At 38.9% G+C, this 20,773-nt stretch overlaps 1 protein-coding gene across 1 annotated transcript in view; it reads right to left on the bottom strand.

Moving 5' to 3' along the window:
- mov10l1 (Mov10 like RNA helicase 1) overlaps positions 1–20,773 on the bottom strand; it is a 75,874-nt gene that overhangs the window by 18,673 nt on the left and 36,428 nt on the right. The window contains exons 13-22 of the mRNA XM_068059649.1: positions 19,462–19,532; positions 16,000–16,091; positions 15,786–15,844; positions 15,425–15,525; positions 11,778–11,951; positions 7,812–7,956; positions 6,992–7,176; positions 6,109–6,255; positions 3,467–3,588; positions 1,040–1,139 (exon numbers count right to left, since the gene is read on the bottom strand). Of these exons, the coding sequence (XP_067915750.1) occupies positions 1,040–1,139; positions 3,467–3,588; positions 6,109–6,255; positions 6,992–7,176; positions 7,812–7,956; positions 11,778–11,951; positions 15,425–15,525; positions 15,786–15,844; positions 16,000–16,091; positions 19,462–19,532 (1,196 nt within the window). The remainder of the gene's footprint in view (positions 1–1,039; positions 1,140–3,466; positions 3,589–6,108; positions 6,256–6,991; positions 7,177–7,811; positions 7,957–11,777; positions 11,952–15,424; positions 15,526–15,785; positions 15,845–15,999; positions 16,092–19,461; positions 19,533–20,773) is intronic.

The following is a 20,773-nucleotide window of genomic DNA, read 5'->3' as shown; positions in this document are numbered from 1 at the left end:
AATTCACTCTAAACTCTTTAGCTATATTAAATATGAATATTAAAACAGCAGGAAAAGACTATACGCTGTCATACTCCATTTACTACATCAGAACTTTTTCTAAGGATTTTGGCTACTAGTCTATGCATGAACAAAGTAAACTTGCTGAACTCTGCTTAGGAGAGACAGGGTTGGGGGAAAGGAAAAGAAAAAAAATTACAACAGTTAATTTATGTGATGAACTATTCTCTTGACAGCAGTTACATCAATAGCCTTTTTTTCATTCTTGGCAAGTGACCAAAACAAAACTCTGAATAACTTGGAAAATGTTGCTGCAAAGTAATTGTATCAATTTTAATACAGCAATGCATCAAAAGCACCATGACTCTTACGAACAGGAGTATGCCATTTAGTCCCTCGAGCTTATTCTGCCATTCAGTGAGATCATGGCGGATCTGCAGCCTATCTCCACTTACCCGCCTTTACCCTATACCCCTTAATACTGTTGGATAACAAAAGTCGCAGATTTAAAATTTACAATTGATCTAGCAGCAATTGCTGTTTGCAGAAGAGTTCCAAACTTCTACATTCTTGTGTGTAAAAGTGCTTCCTAATTTCACTCCAGAAAAGGTCCGTCTCTAAGCCCCCTATTCCTAGACTCCCCACGCAGTGGAAATAGTTTCTATCTATCCTATCTGTTACCCTTAATATCTTGAAAACTTCTATCAAATCACCCCTCAACGATTGGAATTTCAGGGAATACAACCCTTCTTTGTGTAATCTCTCCTCGTAATTTGACCCTTGAAGTCCAGATATCCAAGCTTCTGGCAGAGCTACATACAAACAATCCACATTCTACATAATGTAGATATCTCTTCTAGCTTACTTCCATTGTCTGCAATGTCTCTCTGAAAGCAATTCGAAAGAAAATTTTCAGTGGGGCCCGAGTGGAGATAAAGCCAGGTTTATGGAAATACTCTTGTTACAAGCTCAAGGGTGAACATGATAATTACTCAATCCAAACCAAATCAAATCCGGTTTATCTGCTATCACGTCGTACCTGCCCATCTTCCTCGGATACTAGCAGCAGAGGAATGAGACATTCAGGTTCACTAGCTTGACCAGCTTCATCAACAAAAACATGAGTAAAGTGTCCAGTCCTTTAATTGATTAGAGAAAACAAAAAGCAGATAATTACAGCTATCTACTTTTGAAGGGCAAAGTCTGCTTTCTTTTCAACAGTCTTTTAGAATAAAATAGAGATCTTAAACCAAACTTAGCTGACCCAGATAGTTGTAGCTATCAGCATTGTAAACATTCTGCTACTTATCTGTCCTGTACTCCCCTTATGGGAAGGTTGTTTCCCATAACCTTCCAGGAGCAGACATTTTCAGAGATAGTCAACTTCAACTTCTTTCATTGAAAGACTTTTCTCAAATGTTTGATGCTGCTACAATGCCTTTAGCCTCAGATTCTCCATCATTCAATGCTAGTAGGGTTATTGGCATGCAGTCTTAAAATATTGTTATATCGTGCCCAATACTGGATTTTGGATACATCCAACTCAATTGTGGGATTCAGCAATGCATCTCCATTACTAATTGGTGCAGACACCATTTTATACACGTCTGTCTTGATATGGTTCCTCTCAATAACATGATGTAGGTAATATTCTTCTGGTTTCTGGGACTGAATGTTTCCTGTCTGTAATGTGACAAGGTTCTCAAGTGCAGAAACAATAAGTGTAATTTTGATTTTGGTTAACAGCATGTAACATGCAGCTGAATCGAAATTGCTGGTTTTACATGATCAACCAAAGTCAAAGTTACCTCCAATATAAAAGTAGAAAATACTTAACAAGACAGGCAGCATCTGTGGAGAGAGAAAGAAAGAGTTAACATTTCAGGTCCATAACCTTTTGTCAAAACTGGAGAACATTAGTGATGTAACACGTTTTAAGCAAGTACAGAAACAGGGAAAGGGGGAATGGAAGAACAGGACAAAAGATACAGTCTGTGATAGGGTGGAAGGCAGGAGAGATTAAATGACAAAGGGATGATGGTGCAAAGCAAAAGGAAATGGCAATGGTAATGGTGATAGAAACATATTCTAGAGGATGTGTTAATGGGAAAAGTAGAATTGCTGTCTGAAAGCAATAAAAAAAAAAGGGAAGCGGACAACGGTTACAATCTGTTTTCAAAATTACCCTTACGCTTTTGCTTTCTTGGAAAAATTTTGAGACAGATGTTTCTATCTCAGTCAAAAAATAAATTTTCCACACAGGGCTTATTTATGCAATAGGATAATGGATTTGGACCTCAGTCTATATGTCACAAACAGCTGGTTTGTCTAAGAGAAAGCAGCAATAGTGGATCACCATCAACAAGGGAATAGGGAGGATATGCTAATATAAAAGCAAAATACTGCAGATGCTGGAAATCTGAAATAAAACCAGAAAGTGCTGGAAATACCCAGCAGGTCAGGCAGCATCTATGGAGAGAAAAGCAGAGATAACGTTTCAAGTCTGTGACCTTTCATCAGAACATATGCATGTCCTGCAGCCTGTTATGCCAACTGCTTATCAGAGCTAAACGGACGAATAGCTAGGGACAAAATTATTCATTTGGTGTTCTATACCAACTGTATGTAAAACATGTCTCTGCAACAAACAACCAAAGGCACATTGAATCAAACCAAAGTTATCAAACTTTAAACATTATAATTGCCTAGCATTTTCTTTTTCAGATATTAAAAGAACTGATTAAGAGAAGCAGACTGTCACCAAGAAACTGATGATTGACTGGGTGGAGAGTAGAAAGGGTGTTGCAGAAATAAATTACATGAGCTTTAGCCAAAAGCTCTTCGAGAGAGAAGGAAAATCTTACTTTCACAACATTCAAAAGCAAAATTTGGTCTTTTCTGTACAAAAAGACTATTCACAAGAAGCCAAATTTCTGAGTGCAGATAATCAATTCCTCTTTCCTGTTTATCTTTTTTGGAGTATGCTATAACCAAAGTGACAATGGATATGCTAATATAAAAGCAAAATACTGCAGATGCTGGAAATCTGAAATAAAACCAGAAAGTGCTGGAAATACCCAGCAGGTCAGGCAGCATCTATGGAGAGAAAAGCAGAGTTAACGTTTCAAGTCTAAATAAAGCCATTTTATCCTCTAGTAGAGTATTAAACTATTGCAGCACTAATTTTCATAAACACACTTTTTCAAATGCTTTACTATAGCTGAACCTTGACAAATTTATAATTTTATATAAGAAATAAAGTCCAGTTTAATGTTGCAAAAACACAAGTTCACACATTTCTGAAAATTCAAAGCCCTAACTGGCAGAGACTACATTTGCTTTTACAATGATTTATATTTGCCACCCTAGAGAACAAGATGCATCACATAGAAGCACTTTACACAAGTATGATAGAATACAATAGAAATCTAATACAGAATATTTAATACAAAATGCTTCATTATACCTTAATCCAATCTGGTAGAATAATGCAGCTGTGCTACATGTGCTAATTATTATCCTGCAGCGTGCTGCATCCCAAAGATCTTCTCCATCTTTACTGTACAGCTGTACAATTTCAGGTATGTACTGGAGGCAAAATAAAAGAATCAGAAAGCAAACTGCCAGCTCTGATACCATCTCTTTTGTGATGTTATTTATAACAAAACATGGGTCTTCCAGATTCAAATGATTAATTATTGTAAATATCCAGCGTGAAGCTCCAGTCACATTTGTGCCTTTTAAGCACAGAAAATATTAAAATTTGTATGTTCTTTCTAGTTCTTTATCTCCACAGGGCAAAGCTATTTCACTCTGGTCACAGCATTGTGTGTGTTGGTTATTTTGAAGATTTATGGGGCTGGGACTAAGGATATGAATGTGGATTTTTTTTAAGTGTTTTTTTTATATAAGTATTGATATTGATAAAATGGTCAGCATTAGAATGAGTAAACAGAATGTAATTTGAGAAACAAACATTCTAATGTATAGAAATCTTGCAAAAAGAAAATGGCAAAATTAAAAGTCAGTGACAAGAAAAAAAACTCTCAATATAAACCAATAAGTAAAAATGAAAAAAATATACACAAGCACAATTATTCAAACATACTGTCAAACAAGCAATTTATTTAGTAATGACGCCCATGTAGATTTTGTAGCATTTTAAAATAGTAATAGTTCCATGTTTCTGACACGGCAATTTTTCTTCTTGAACTTTTTTCTCTATTTCTTCTGACAGTTGTGATTCCTGCTGGAGTATGGTGCTAGAGGAGCCAGCAACAATTCTTTGCACATGTGGCCATTCTTCACATATGACGATAACTTGAATATCAGGGATATCAGAGTTAAGCCCAATCCTATTGTCATTGGTGATATACACAAGTGCTATGAGCAGGTGGCGCGAGCAAACTACTAAACTCGCTATGAATCAGGGATCAAACCTGGAACATTCCTGGTCGGTAAGCCATTAGTACCAGCAGATATATTGTACCCACCCACTGCTAGATTGTGGGAAATCGCATCACAGATGCCCCTTCTCACTGACACAAAGTTTCTTTTTTTTCACAAAGATGCACTTCTGAAAGAGCATCAGTCCACATGTTAAGAATATCTCAATTTATTGCTCCCCACATCCCCTAAAAACATTTGTGTCATAAATGTGGTCCAAGGTTTTAACTGATGGGCTCAATGGAATACTTGCCTTTATCATTTCCAGAAGCAGAATTAATTTTGTTAGCTTTTTTAACGATATGTTTACTAAATACATGATGGGATTACCTGGTCCCAATTTCAAAACAGCAGTTGCACCAACACTAAGAAAAGTTAAGACTTGATCAGAAAGCTACTACATACTATACTGTTAGTTCAGGCAGGGTCATGACATCAAGGGAATAGAATTTCAACTTGCAGCCGGAGTGTGAAAATGATGTCATGGGTCAATCAATCCACAACACTGATTTTCTGCAAGTTGAAAATCTACTCCTAATTTTCTGAGTTCTGGGCACTTTGGTCAGCACACACTTTTGTCTGTGACAAAAATAATAGAATTTTTGCAAATAAAAATGTGCGTGCATTGTGGATGCATGGATGTTACCTGAAGTCAGAATGTGGCTTATGCATACACAAATGCTATACTGTGGTTGCCCACAATCTTCAACAGTTTCATAGAGGTTAAAAATTATACTTAATTGTTCTGGTAATTATAGAGCAAATATCCTTCAAACAGTTTGCATGCTTAAATTTAAAAACACACTTCCAGCAAAAGCTGTATTAATAACTTAAAGACTGTTAGTTTTAATATCCATCTAACTAACTAGTATTTGAAACATATCCTTGGATTGAGGACAGCCCTTCAATGATTATCTACTTGCTCCACCTCAAACACTGAATTTCTCCTCCAGCAAAAGATTCCAGTCTTCAATTTTTCAAAAAGAAATTCCTAGAACTGAATTGCGAGATGGTCAAAAGATCACTGCTGGCTGGAATCTACATTGAACTGCTTGCTGCAACTACAATTTTAAATAAAGTATTTAATTTCACCAAAAAATGTTGCCGTAAAATGGCAAAAGAGTTATACACAACCATCACCCAAATATTACTGTTGCAGAACAAACTGCAGGTAATTCTCATTAAAATTGAAAATGTTTTGGCTTGAAATGTGGAAAGGGAGTGTTTAAGGTTAGTATACAAGTGACCAATCTGAGTGTTGATAGCTGGACCCCAATGAAGGCTCAGTATGCGAGTGTGGATGATTTTGAGGGGAAGATATTAGGAGTGTATAGTGACTATGCTAAAGTATTAAAATAGGACTGGCTAGCATGCACAGCACAAAATGGGGAGAGGATTGAAGGTCAGAATAGATACATGGATTAAAAAGATCATGGAAGGCCAAAGGGAGTTAGTGTTATTGTGTACAGGAAGACATGAATGAAGAATTGCAACAGTTGTCAATAATTGTTAATAAGTACTAAGGATAGTTGTAGACTATTGCCTTTTACAATTTCAGGATGGTTTGGTCTCATCTACACTGGAAAGGTTTTTAGTACAATCAATTCTTCCTGTCCTGACAAAATGTTTCTTAAAGATTATATCCAAAGTAAAATATCATACCTCTCCAGGTCTGCAAGTGGCATTAACTCGCACCATGTCTCCTTGCTTCAGCAAATTGCTTTCATGTAAACGTAAACACAGTAGGTCAGCAGCGCTGTTGGATGGGGCAGAAGCCAAAATCCGACTGTGTGGTAAAGTAAAGTGAATCTAAACAGAAGCAAAAGTCCTTTTACAATACAAGCGTCAAACTCTCCCTATCCCAAAGAAACAAAATACAAAAATTAATCTCCTGTTGACACTTCAATTAGCAAGTCTTCCTAAAACTTCATGAAGGGCCATTTTCAGATTTGCTTTTCAGTGTCCAAACTTAAGGCTTGCTCGGAGAGAAATTTTTTGCATTTGGTTGATCTTCAAATGAAACTTTTTTTAAAAAGCCCTGGGCAGATTTATGATTTTCTCACTTCATAAATAAATTGGTTTAAAGAACACTTCTTACATTCCTTAATAATCCAGCATTGAATAATAAGTGTTATATCAGGGCTGGTATGATAATTCAGGACATTCACTGTTTCATAGTTTGCAGGACATGAGCTTGTGCACATGGTTCCTGGCACTGTGATTTACCAACATCAGCTGCAGAATGTGGGAAGGTGCTGAACTAAGGTCAGGGAGAACAGGGAGAAGAAGAAATTAAGGGGAAGTCACTTCCCAGTATGGATATTTTTGGAGGCCAAATAGGGAACAGCAGGCCAACCAAAGAAAGTGGAATGGGAAAAAATACAGGTGCCTTGGTGATCCCGGCTGGAATACAGCATTGGCTTGCTTTAAATACAGAGGGTAAATCCATCCATGCTTATAGAATAAAAGTCGCCAGGGGCTGTGAACAGCTGTAGTGTAATCTTAAAAATGCTTTGATTCCTGTAACTTACAATATATAAAATACCTGCAAGATGGCTTCAAGGATAGTGACCGTTTTTCCAGTGCCAGGAGGTCCAAACAGAATATATGGCGTTGGTCTGCATTCTCCACGGAGGATCCTCTTGACTGCAGACTTTTGATAATCATTCAGCAATGAGTTGAAAAAGTTATATTCTTGTCCCTTGGATGGTTCAGCTATATGATTTCCTCCTAAAATATTTTTGATGAAATTGGAAGTAGTTCAAGGTTTAAATATCTCAATGCCTAAAAACTGTTAAAATGGTTTAGCATAATCCACTAACACTGTCCACCAGAAACTGAAATGCAGGAAGGTGATTAAAGAATCCATTTGAGGTCAACAGGTGATTGATTTATTAAAATCAAGATCCTTGGTGTCGACTGAGTTAGCTAATTCCAGAGAAGTCTCTTTACGCCTGACTTGGGCCAGGTATATGACAAGGACCCAGAAAGCTTCCCTGCAAACACTTTTCTGTTGTCTGGAAACTTAGTATAGCACAACACTGGGGGCCTGGGAAGAGCCAAAACACATTCCCACACCTGGAGCAAACTACAGTACGATTTGCCAAAGTTAGGAAGGAAGTTGACCTCCCGTAGAAGAGTCATGTGTGTTACAGATTGAACGAAAATCTCAAACATCACACTATTTTCCAATTTTCAAATTGGATAGGCTACATCATCTGCTGCAGCAATTGTGACCAGGCTGCCCTGGCCAGTAAGGCAGTATGTTTTGATTATGAAAAATTAAATTGTAAAGATTTTCTCCATGTACTAATAACAAGTGGTTTTCATAATTGGAGACTTAAAAGCGGGTGATTTACACTCACCATAACCAGTCTGTGTAGTAACTGACAATTCCTCAGAAACGCACATTTCAGTTGTTCTCTCCGGCGCAACTTTTTTCCCAGTATCTTGGCGCCAGTCCGCCTTACCTGTACAGGAACTACTTAATTTTGCATCCACATCCTGTTCCTGAAACAATGCAGGAGTACAATTTCACAGTGTAAGTGAATAAAAAAATGTTAGTAGCAGTATTTACCAACTTTTCAACTGGCCATTTAATACAAGGGACTAGAATACTGAAAAATATCTAATGTTATTTCAATTTTAGAAGGACAGAAGCATGAAATAGGGCACAATTATTTTGAGTATGTGTGTAGATCAACTGCGAACATATCACACTCTATTAAATAACCACATTCGATATTTCGTGCTGAAACCAGAGCCCTTCCATCTCTTTCCTCAATGCAAATAAACATTTGATGCCCAATTTTTCTCCTGAACATACTGGACTGAATTTTTGGGGATTAGTCAGTTGAAATCTTTAGCATATCACCCACAGTCACAGGGAGCTTTAGAGAGATACCAACAAACTCTCAAAACAATGATTAGAACGTACTGTCAAGACTATCCACTTGACTGGGATAAAGGACGAGACTTTCTTTTATTTGCCACCAGAGACTCACGAGTCCACAGGCTTCAGTCCTTTCAAACTGATTTATGGACATGAAGTAAGAGGTCCTCTAAAACTCATAAAAGACAGATTCTTGGAATAAAAGAATGAATCTTCAATACTGGACTATGTATCTGTGTTCTGGGAAAGGCTCGAAAGCTTGCAGTGTGGCTCAGGAACACCTTGAAGCATCCCAAGCCAATATGAAAAAATGGGCAGACAAGAATGCAAAAACCCACAATTTTCAACCAGGGGTGAAGAATTGGTGTTGTTACCATTACAGGGAGAACCATCAAAAGAACAACCATTAACAGGAAGAACAAACGGTTGTGTCACATCAATGTGTTAAAGCAATATTATCACAGGGAGCAGGATAAGCCAGTACAGGTATGTCAGGTAGTGGGGACTGTTGAAAAGGAAAAGGATAGTGAGGCTGACAGAAGCATGCAGAGACAATTCTCAGATTGAACCTCCAGCTATCAGATTAGCGAATACAGAATGGCTAGGAAAATTGGACAACATGCTTTTGCACTTAGAGGCAAAACAACATGAAGACCTAACTAGGCTTTTCAAAACATTTAAGAGAGTCTGTAGGGATAAGCCAGGATGTACAACCTTAGCCACACATGAGTGGATATAGGGGAAACCGTTCCTTTAAAATAACATCCTTACTGCTCAATTCTGGACAAACAGGCCCAAGCAAAAGCAGAGATCCAATACATGCTGGAAAACAATTTGATCGAACTTAGTCAAAGCAGCTGGAGTTCACCAATAGTTCTAGTACCCAAACCTGATAGATCAACCCGATTTTGTATAGGCTACAGAAAAGTCAATGCAGTAATGAAGGAAAACTCCTACCCAATTCCAGATTTAGAAGACTGTAATGACAGAGCGGCCAGTGCTAAGTTTCTTACCAAGATTGACTTGTTAAAGGGATACTGGCAAGTTCCTTTGACTCCTCAAGCCAAAGAGACATCGGCTTTTGTAACATCTGACGGTCTTCATCAGTGCCGGGTGATGCCATTCGGGCTAAAAAACAATGCCCCAGCCACTTTTCAAAGATTAATGCATCAGGTGGCAGCCAGTGTTCCCAACTGTGTAGTGTATCTCAATTCTGTACTAATATACAGTAACACTTGGCAAGAACATTTAAAAAAGCTAAAAATTCTGTTTAGAAAGTTACAAGAAGTGGACTTAGTGATAAATCTGGAAAAAACTGAATTTGGAAAAGAGTAACTTACCTCAGACACATAGTGAGGCAAGGACAGGTATTGCCAAAAACGACAAAGGTACAAGCCTTAGTTGAGCTCCCTATCCCTAAATCTAAATGGGAAATAATGAGGTTCTTATGGGATATGTAGTTTTTACAGGAAATTTGTATGGAATTTTATTACTGTGGCTGCTCCATTAACCAATTTGCTACAAAAAAAAACAAAGTAGTATGGTCAGATGAATGCCAGGCAGCTTTTGAAAAGCTAAAGGCAATCTTAACTAATGAACCAGTGTTGGCTGCTCCAAATTTTGCTAAATCCTTTAAAATAGCGATCAATGCCAGTGACATGGGGGTTGGTGCAGTCCTGCTGCAGGATGACAAATCAGGCATAGAGAAGACAGTAGGGTATTTTTAAAGAAAACTAAATTGCTATCAAAAAAAGTATTTCATTGTGGAAAAACATTAGGACTTTTGCTGGCTCTCAAACATTTCAAAGTATATGTCCGCCAAGACTATAAAGAAACACTATATACACTGACCATAACCCATTAATGTTAGTGGAAAATTTTAAAACCGAAATGCTAGAATATTTAGATGGAGTTTGTTGTTACAGTCTTATCATTTGAAAATTGTACATATTTTGGGGAAAAACAATGTTATGGCCGTGCTTTGTCCCAAATTTAACCACGTTCAGTTATATGGATGGTGATGGTACAAAGAAAATGCTGTAAATTATCAGTAGAATGATAGAGGTGCATGAATGTTTAAAGGGGATCAAAGGGGTAAATTTTTCACACAAAGAATAGTGGGTATCTGGAATGAGCTGCCAGAGGAGGCAGTGGAGGCAGGAACAGTAGCAACATTTAAGAGGCATCTGGACAGGTACCTGAACAAGCAAGGCACAGAGGGATATGGAATTAATGCAGGCAGGTGGGATTAGTCTAGATAGGCATTATAGTTGGCATGGATGCGGTGGGCCGAAGGGCCTGTTTCTATGCTGCACGACTCTATGTGGAAAATGTTCAGTGTTTTTTTTTTAAAAACCGGTTTCTTTTTTTTTGCATTGTAATGAAATGCATTTTAGAATGGAGTTTCATTTCGCCAAGGACGGAGGTATCACGGAATCATATTTATTTTCTCCTTGGATTAAAACAGTGTACCTTTAAGACAGGGAGAGAAGCTTTTGGATTTCTGAGGTACAGTGTGCCAGCTGCATTTTGTTACCTAGGCGAGAGCAGGAATGTGAGAGGTCACATGGCATAATGTTTCCACTTAATGGTGTAAAAACCAGCTGAAACCAGTTTTGACAGACTCTCCAGCGAAACGTGCTATTGAAGAGAAGCGCTGTCTATTTTTCTTAGCAAAAATTCTACAAGGAGCCACAGGCCTAGTCAATTACCTGAGAAAAAAAAGCTCTTTTTTTTTTGAAGAGACCATTTGTATTGCTGAAATAAAGTTTCGACTGAGAGACTGTCAGTTTTAAAATTCAAGTTGACCCATTGCTGTGTTCATTGTTGAAAGAACTGTTTGATGCCTGCTGCAGCCAAAGTGTTTTGAATGCCCATCAAGAACAGACTATTTCATCAAATCCATGTGATTATTTTCACATTAGAATACCTCATCCATTAGGAACATAACTCACAAAGACATACTTTTTAATTTATTTTTAAGAAAAAGCTAAATTTAAAAAAAGAAACTGGTTAACCATGATTTTTGAGCATATGTGTGTATGGGGGAGTTAGGTTAAAATAAGTTATAAGGTCTTTAGACATAGGTTTATCTTAAGAATGTTTAAGAATTAGGTTTTTTCAAATAAATAGTTAATTTGTTGTTGTCTAAAGATACCTGGTTTGGACTGTTTTATTTCGGGGGTTACTAGAGTGTTTAAATTGCCTGTTTTCCGGATGGGTGGGAAAACGTCAATAACATGCTGCAACCTGTGGAGTGGTGGGACTGAATTGACAGTGCACTGCTCCCGCCTCGGTCATAACAGTTTAAAAAAACAGACCAATGTGCAAGCATAGCAAACAAGTATTTCTAGTACAACTGAAGATTATTTTTTAAAATCACATTCTAATGCAAGTATCCAACAAATATCTTGTTTAACTATCCTAAAAATATTCTTACTTTCTTACTCTGGTCTTGTGACCTGCAGCAACTTTTCTTTTTGTTTGACACAACCGTGTCAATATCATTCCATGTAGTAACAGTCTGTGGAGTTTTTGCAACAACATTTTCTGGAAACAAAACTGGGGTTGGGATGGGTAAAATGAAAGGGAAGTTACTGGCTGAACTAAAGAACTTTGAGACAATTTAAAACTTCATTATTGGATTAAATTTGTCCCATTACAAAGCAAACTTCCAAGTGACACAATTACTCCCCAACCTCAGAAGGTGCATAAGGTATCATGGTATCAATCCAACCCTGTGCCCTCCAACATTTAACTTGACCACCCTATTCCTCAAAGCCCCAACACAAGAATCATCACACTCAAATATTTGCTCAACTATCTGGTTTAAAAACAATGAAGTGCAAGAATGTTACAAACAGTTAATCAACTTCCTTTCCCCAAAAAATTGCCTGTTCTGGTCAGAAATCAATTGCATAAATCCACTACTTCATGGGAAAAAAACGTTTCAAAAACTTCCAGCAATATATGTGATTTGTTGTAAAAACAAGAAATGCTGGAACCACTCAGCAGGTCTGGCAGCATCTGTGGAAAGAGAATCAGAGTTAACGTTTCGGGTCAGTGACCCTTCATCGGAACTGACAAATATTAGAAAAGTCACAGGTTATAAGCAAGTGAGGTGGGGGTGGGGCAAGAGGTAACAAAGGAGGTCTAGATTGGACCAGGCCGCATAGCTGACCAAAAGGTCACGGAGCAAAGGCAAACAATATGTTAATGGTGTGTTGAAAGACAAAGCATTAGTACAAATTAGGTGTGAATACACTGAATATTGAACAGCAGCAAGTGCAAACCTGAAAAAAAGTGAGTAAGCAAACTGAACAAACCAAGATGAAATGAAATAAATGCAAAAAAAAAAGATTGTAAAAAATGTAAAAAAAGAATGACCTTTTGGTCAGCTATGCAGCCTGGTCCAATCTAGACCTCCTTTGTTATCTCTTGCCCCACCCCCACCTCACTTGCTTATAACCTGTGACTTTTCTAATATTTGTCAGTTCCGATGAAGGGTCACTGACCCGAAACGTTAACTCTGCTTCTCTTTCCGCAGATGCTGCCAGACCTGCTGAGTGGTTCCAGCATTTGTTTTTATTTCAGATTTCCAGCATCCGCAGTATTTTGCTTTTACTTCATGTGATTTGTTGATCTGATACTTGTATCCTACAGTGTATAACACAAGCTAAATAGCACAATTGCATTATCTATGTTTCTCATCATTTTAAAGCCCTTGATATTTTCTCTAAAAGCAAGCTCAGTTTTGACAGTCTCTCCATAACTCAGGGATCCATGGCCCACAATGATTAAGATTCTATTCCAAACATTAATATTTTGAATGTAGGGCATACAAAACTGCACATGGTTTAAAAAGAAAAAAAAGGATAGACCAAGCAATTACAGGCCTGTCAGCCTAATCTCGGTGGTGGGAAAATTACTGGATAAAATTCTGAGGGACAGGATAACGAATATAAGAGCTGGGGCGTTATGCTGGAATTGTGTTAAACACTAATTAGGCCACAGCTGGAGTACTGTCATTTAGAAAGACATAAATTAATCAAAGACAGTCAGCATGGATTTGTTAAGAGAAGAGAAGATAATGCCTGACTAATACAACTGAACTTTTTGAGGAGGTAACAAAGAGGGTCGATGAGGGTAATGCATTTGATGTTGTCTATATGGATTTGAGCAAGGCTTTTGATAAGGTACCACATGACAGACTGGTCATGAAAGTAAAAGCCCATGGGATCAAAGACAAAGTGGCAAGTTGGATCCAAAATTGGCTGAGTCAGAAAGCAAAGGGTAACAGTAGATGGGTGTTTTTGTGACGGGACAGCTGTTTCAGTGGGGCTCCGCATGGCACAGTATTTGGTCCCTTGCTTTTTGTCAATATCAATGATTTGGACTTGAATATAGGCGGTATGATTAAGAAATCTGCAGGCGATACAAGGATTGACCATGTGGTTGATAATGAAGAAGAAAGCTTTAAACTGCAGGAAGATATCAATGGACTAGTCAGGTGGGCAGAACAATGGCAAATAGAGTTCAATCTGGAGATGTGTGAAGTAATGCCATTTGGGGAAGGCCAAATGGCAAAGGAATACACAATAAATGGTAGGATACTAAGAAATGTAGAGGAACGGAAGGATCTTGGAGTGCATGTCCACAGATCCCTGAAGGTGGTTGGATAGGTGGATAAAGTTGACAAGGTGACATATGGGATACTTGCTTCTTTATTAGTCCAGGCATTGAATACAAGAGCTGGGACGTTATGCTGGAATTGTGTAAAACTCTAATTAGGCCACAGCTGGAGTACTGTTTGCAGTTCTGGTCACTGCACTATAGGAAAGATGTGACTGCACTAGAGAGGGTACAGAGGAGATTTACGAGGATGTTGCCTAGACTGGAGAATTTCAGTAAAGAGGAAAGATTGGATAGGCTTGTGTTTTCTTTGCAACAGAGGAGGCTGAAGGGAGACCTAATTGAGGTATATAAAATTAGGAGGAGTCTAGATAAGAGTGGATAGGAAGGCCCTATTCCCCTTGGTTGAGGGGTCCATAACAAAGGGCACAGATTTAGGGTAGGAGACAGGAGGTTTAAAGGAGATTCGAGGGTAAGTATTTTCACCCAGAGGGTGGTGGGGATCTGGAACTCACTGCCTGAAAAGGTGGTGGAGGCAGAAACTCTAACATTTAAAAAATATTTGGATATGCACTTGAAATGCATTGACTTACAAGGCTACGAACCAAAAGCTGCAAAGTGGGATTAGGCTGGAGGGCTACTTGTCAGCCAGCACAGACACAGTGGGCCGAAAGGCCTCCTTCTGTGTGAAGTAATGCCATTTGGGGAAGGATAATTGTTATGGACCCCTCAACCAAGGGGAATAGGGCCTTCCTATCCACTCTTATCTAGACTCCTCCTAATTTTATATACCTCAATTAGGTCTCCCTTCAGCCTCCTCTGTTGCAAAGAAAACACAAGCCTATCCAATCTTTCCTCTTAACTGAAACACTGTAAATTTCTATGATTCTATAAAATGTAACCTCACCTATGATCTACAATAATTTAAAAAAAAACTTATTTCCAGTTCTAACTAAACACTGTTCATTCCAGCATTTGATTGAAACTATTAGAAACTGAACCAATGTTCATCCCCAAATCCTTTTCTTTCTCTACTTTTAGAAATCCATTAATTCCACATTTCCTGTTCCAAAATGAATTACTAACATTTATCCACATTAAAAACCCTATTCCTCAGCTCATCCCATTAAGTGTACTCAGATTACAAAACATCCTCCTGCAAAATTCCAATTTTCATTCATTGGTTCCTTCCTTCAACCTGTATTGAGCCCAATACAAACAAGTTAATGCTTCAACAAGTGACATGGACTTGGTGCATACTGACTGGTTCAGTTTCACATACTGCTAACAGGCTGTAAAAAAAACTTCTGTCTTATTTGCGTTTTTATTTTGATGCACTGAACGTAAAAGCAAAAAAATGTTTATAAGCCCAAAGAATTCATCCACAGTCTTCTGAGAATCTTACTTACATCCATCAGGTATCCTTCCTCCACTAAATTAGTTATCTTCTCAAACCATCCAAATATAGATTCCATCATATAAAATATCAAATACATAGCAGTGGTTGCAATCTGAATCCTCGGGAAATGGCCAATAAACAAGAATCACATTTTTTTCTGAACATAATTAATAACATTCTTTATAATACAGTTGAGAAATACCAAGATAAATAAAACAGCAAATTAGCTTTCTGTAGGTGATCTGTTTTGACTGGTTTGAGAGAAATTTTTATAATGTTTAACAGTCTTTCAAACTTCAAATACAAAACATGATGCTACTTCTAGATATTAGAGGTAAAAAACCCCAAAATGCCAGCCACTTTGACATTTGTTAGAAAACAACACGAGGCTCCCATAGAATTAAAAGTCATTAATACCTGCTTCACCGAGATGAACAGCTTGTTCCACTGCAAATTGACATCTCCGGGTTGAGATTCTAAAACGAACATTCCAAATGAATACAGACCAATACATAGATTACACCAACTAATTTTGTTAAGTGAATTCATGTGCCCTCAACTTCGACTTTAATGTTTGCTTTTCACAGAGCTGTTTTTTTCAAAATGCAGCCATTATTCATCTTGGTTTTACCTGTTATACTTAAACTCCACATCCATCGGCTCCCCTCCATAGGCCTGGTGAAATGAAGCATTAAACTTCAGCACAAGCTCATCGTCACACACCTGGACCAAGGAAGGGAAGGAAAAACTAGTTATCTTTCAGATTACAGAAAGACCAGCTTTATACATCTAAACCAGAGAAGACAAAATTACAATTCAGAACAGATGGGATGCACAGAGTCACAAGACACCAGAACTGCCCCAAGTTGAACTGGAGGCTTTCAAATTGAAGCAGTGATCTGGTTTCGATATCTTCTATAGGTCCAGGATGGACATGGCCTGTGGGGGTGGGGGAGGTGGCAGACTGCCTACCTCTCTTTTGTGGTCTTGTCTGTGCCTCTGGAGAGGGAGCATGCCTTGTATATGTGAGGCCAGCAGGCACTGCAAGGACTGGGGTATTTTGTGGATGCTGGGAATAATGTCGTTTAGATTTATAAGTTTCCCTTCATTTTGTTCAGTTTATTAAAGGAACTGAAAAAAGGGGAAAATTGCGAATCCTGTCAAGTGACCCATACTGAAAAGTATGCCCATGGCAGCAGAATCAGGCTCAATTCCAGCATGGATTTCTAAGAGGTAACTCATGCTTGACGAACCTGATTGATTGTTTTTTATGAAGAGCTGGCTAAAGTAGTGGACAGGGGAATGTCTATGGTTGTTATTTATATGGACTTCCAGAAGGCAGCTGATAAAGTCCCTCATAAGAGACTGATAGCAAAACTTGAAACTATGGAATTGAAGGCAAATAATTGACCTGGTTTGGAAATTAGCTGATGGCAGGAGACAGAGTGTACGGCTAATGGGCAGATACTCTAATTGGCAGGACGTGACGAGTGGTGTCCTGCAAGGATCTTTGTTGGGATTGCAACTATTCACCGAATTTATTACCAACTTAGATGATGGACTAGAAAACGACATAATTAAATTTGTTGATGACACAAAGATATGCAGCATTGTAAGCAGTGTAGACGGAAGCATAGAATTACAAAGAGATACTGATAGATCGAGTGAATGGGTAAAACTGAAGCAAATGGATTTCAATATAGGCAAATGAGGTCATCCACTTTGGACCTAAAAAGGATAGAACAGGATACTTTCTAAATGGAGAAAAGCTAGAAATACTGGAAGTCCAAAAAGACTTGCGGGTCAAGCTACATTGATCATTAAAACCTCATGACCAGGTAGAGAAAATAATCAAAAAGTCTAAAGGAATGCTGGCCTTTATATCTAAGGACTCGAATACAAGGGAATAGAAGTCATTCGTCAGCTATGCAGCACCCTGGTTAGACCAGTTCTCGGCATCACACCTGAGGAAGGACATATTGCCATTGGAGTAAGTGCAGCATAGATTTACCAGGATGATACCTGAACTCCAAGGATTAAATTATGAGGAGTGATGATACAAACTAGGGTTATATTCCCTGGAATGTAGGTTAAGGGGTGTTTTGATTGAAGGTTTCAACATATTAAAGGCGAACAAATAGGGTAGATAGAGTCCCCAACCAGTGTAGTTTCCCTGTAAGAATAGGGCATAATCTTAAAAATTAGAGTCAAATCTTTCAGGACTGAAATTAGGAAACACTTCTACACACAAAGGGTGGAAGAAGTTTCGAAATCTCTTCTGCAAATGATAATTGATGCTAGATCAAAGGTAAATTTTAAATCTGAGATTGATAGACTTTTTTTGTCCAACATTGGGGTGGCACAGTGGCGCAGTGGTTAGCACTGCAGCCTCACAGCTCCAGCGACCCGGGTTCAGTTCTGAGTACTGCCTGTGTGGAGTTGGCAAGTTCTCCGTGACCGCGTGGGTTTCCACCGGGTGCTCCGGTTTCCTCCCACAGCCAAAGACTTGCAGGTTGATAGGTAAATTGGCCTTTGTAAATTGCCCCGAGTGTAGGTAGGTGGTAGGAGAATTGAGGGAAGGTGGGGATGTAGTAGGGAATATGGGATTAATGTAGAATTAGTATAAATGGGTGGTTGATGGTCGGCATAGACTCGGTGGGCCGAAGGGCCTGTTTCAGTGCTATATCTCTCTATGACTCTATAACAGTATTAAACGATATGAGGTAATGGCAGGTATACGGAGTTGGGTCGCACATTAGCCATGATCACACTGAATGGAGGAACAGACTCATGGGACTAAATGGCCCACTCCTATGACTACAACGCTCTCCCGGCAATGGCGTCAGCTGCCTGTGTGCAGGCAGCCAGCCCCGCCGGGTCATTAAAATTTTTAAAGGACTACCCCCATCTCCCCCAATGTACCGCCGATAAATCTATCACTCCTTCTCCCCCCCGCCCCCCCAATAACAATTAAATTCAACATTCGCCCTCTCCAGCACCCACCCCCCAAAAACACTTAGTTTTAACACTTGACTTTCCCTCGCCCCCTCTCCCCAAACCAAAGTGCAGAGGTCGCCCTTTCCCACCCTTCCCAACACTAGTAATTTGCATTAGAGCTCGTTCCTCGCCAGCCCTCCCACTGCACTAAAAATCATAAGTTCCCCTCTCGCGCACCACGGTGGCACCTGCTTTCCTTGGACAGGAAAGCGAAGGTGCTTGAATGTTGGCCGCCGCTCGGAAGATCACTGTTGATTTTATTTAAAAGTGTTCATTTCATGAATTTAAATACGTTAATTCGGGTCATGTCCCCCAGCAGCGGGGGCGGTCACCACGGAGCCTCTCCACCGCCAGCACTCCTGGCACGGGCTCCGTGGCAGGCCGCTGCCAGAACGATCTTCCGACCCCACACGCCCCCGCCCCCCCCTCCCACACCATGGAGCCAGACTTCAAGAGCTCAGTAAAATTCTGGCCTTAGAGTGTAAGGCACTTTTAAAACTATACCTTTTTGCACAAGTCACCAAGTTCACTGAAGGAAGAGAGATGTTGCAAGATTAGTGGGAGGGCAAACACAACAATCACAACATTATTCAGGTTAATTAAGATATCTTCTTGAATTCAGACAAGTCTATTTCCCCACCCACAGCCAGAGGAAATAACATTTGTCCTCTGAAATGTTCTAAATTTTCTCTTTACATTTGACACATCTTCAAAGCTGCCTGGAACATAGGAAGGAACACAAGGACAAACGTAGGAAATTCAGCCCCTCAAGCCTACTCCCCCATTCAATTAGATCATGGCTGACCGTATCTTAACTCCATTTAGCCAAACCTAGTGTGAATAGCAAAATGTAAAATCAAGCGAAAATAAAAGTTTGAATATTGTGAAACAATAAGTTTTTTTTTTAAATCTTCACAATCCCACTTACATTTAATTAAGAACTCTGCTTCCAAAGTGCCAGTGTGCTCTTGTTTTGAGCACACTGTATTCAGTTGGTAATAAAAATGGAAACTACTTTAATTGGTAACTGAATTAGGCTCAGTCCCCTTTCCAGGCAATTATGGGGAACCCAAAGTGCAGTTTGAAGCTCAATTACCTCAGTTACAAAGCCAGAATATCGCACTTCAGCTTCTGTATAACAAGAATTCTTTAATATTATTCGGTCACCTAATGACAAACAAAATATGTTTTAAAAGCACTTCAAAACTAAATGAATATTGAGGGATTTGGACAAGTAACAGCACTTAACAATGCACCTTTAATTCTAATCATTTGCTGCACCCTTCATGTCTATTTTTGGGAAAGCAAAAAAAAAAAATTATGTTTCAAATATTTCTTATCCAAATGATTTGCATAAAGGAAGTTGTGTGGCATAGGAACATCGGAGCAGGTGTAGGCCCTTCGGCCCTTTGAGCCTGCCCTGCCATTTGATAAGATCATGGCTGATCTGGTTGTGGACTCAACTCAACTCCACTTGCCTGTCTGCCCCCCCCCATAACCCTCGACTTCCTTGTCTAACAAAATACCTTGAACATAAAAGGCTATAGTTGTGACCAAACATAGGTTGTGAGATTTCACTTGAAAATTACAGCCTACTCAATTCAAAATTGCATAATTCAAATTACATGATAATTTTATTTTTGACACTAAATTCTTGCTTTGCAGTATTATGTATATTGCTTCATTCAAATTATTGATTAATTCAACCTATTCAGTGCAAAAAAACCTACAAATGATCAGACATTATTTGCATTATTTGCACATTTTTCATGCTACGGGCAATGAGATGCAATACAGTATTATAATTAAAACACTAGTTCTGGGGCATTCCTCACTGCTTAATAGATAAATGCACACAGCAATACTGGATCATGCAGACAAGCAGTGTTCCAACTTCAATCCCTCATCTATACAAATAAGAGGCCTTATAACTAAGTGCAAGCAACAGTTCCTGTTTAAGTTCTTTCTCCAAGACTCACTGATGGCATTAATCTCTAATCTAGGCTGGCACTCACAACTGAGGAAATGCTGTACTGATGGGGGTGCCGTCTTTCAGACGAGATGTTAAACCGAGGCCCGTTTGCCCTCTCAGGTGAAGGTAAAAAAATCCCACGGTGCTTTCTGAAGAACTAGGAGCTCTCCCAGGTGTATCCTGGCTGTTGGTGGGAGGCTGCTGTGTGCAAATTGGCTGCCGTTTCTTACATTAAAACAGTGACTATACTTCAAAAGTACTTCATTGGCTGTACAGCACTTTGAGACATCCAGAAGTGGTAAAAGGCACTACATAAATGCAATTTTTTTTTCTTTCGCTGCCTCCCTCAAAGAGACTTAGTGCCTCACAAATCCACACACAAGTCTCTCTGAGCACTTGGGGATAAATATCATGTAACCCTGAACAGTTATTAGTT

The sequence above is a fragment of the Heterodontus francisci genome, chromosome 27 (assembly GCF_036365525.1).
Source record: "Heterodontus francisci isolate sHetFra1 chromosome 27, sHetFra1.hap1, whole genome shotgun sequence".
Classification (NCBI taxonomy): Eukaryota; Metazoa; Chordata; class Chondrichthyes; order Heterodontiformes; family Heterodontidae; genus Heterodontus; species Heterodontus francisci.
The sequence above is the reverse complement of the archived record's forward strand: the minus strand, read 5'-3'. Positions and strand labels throughout refer to the sequence as shown.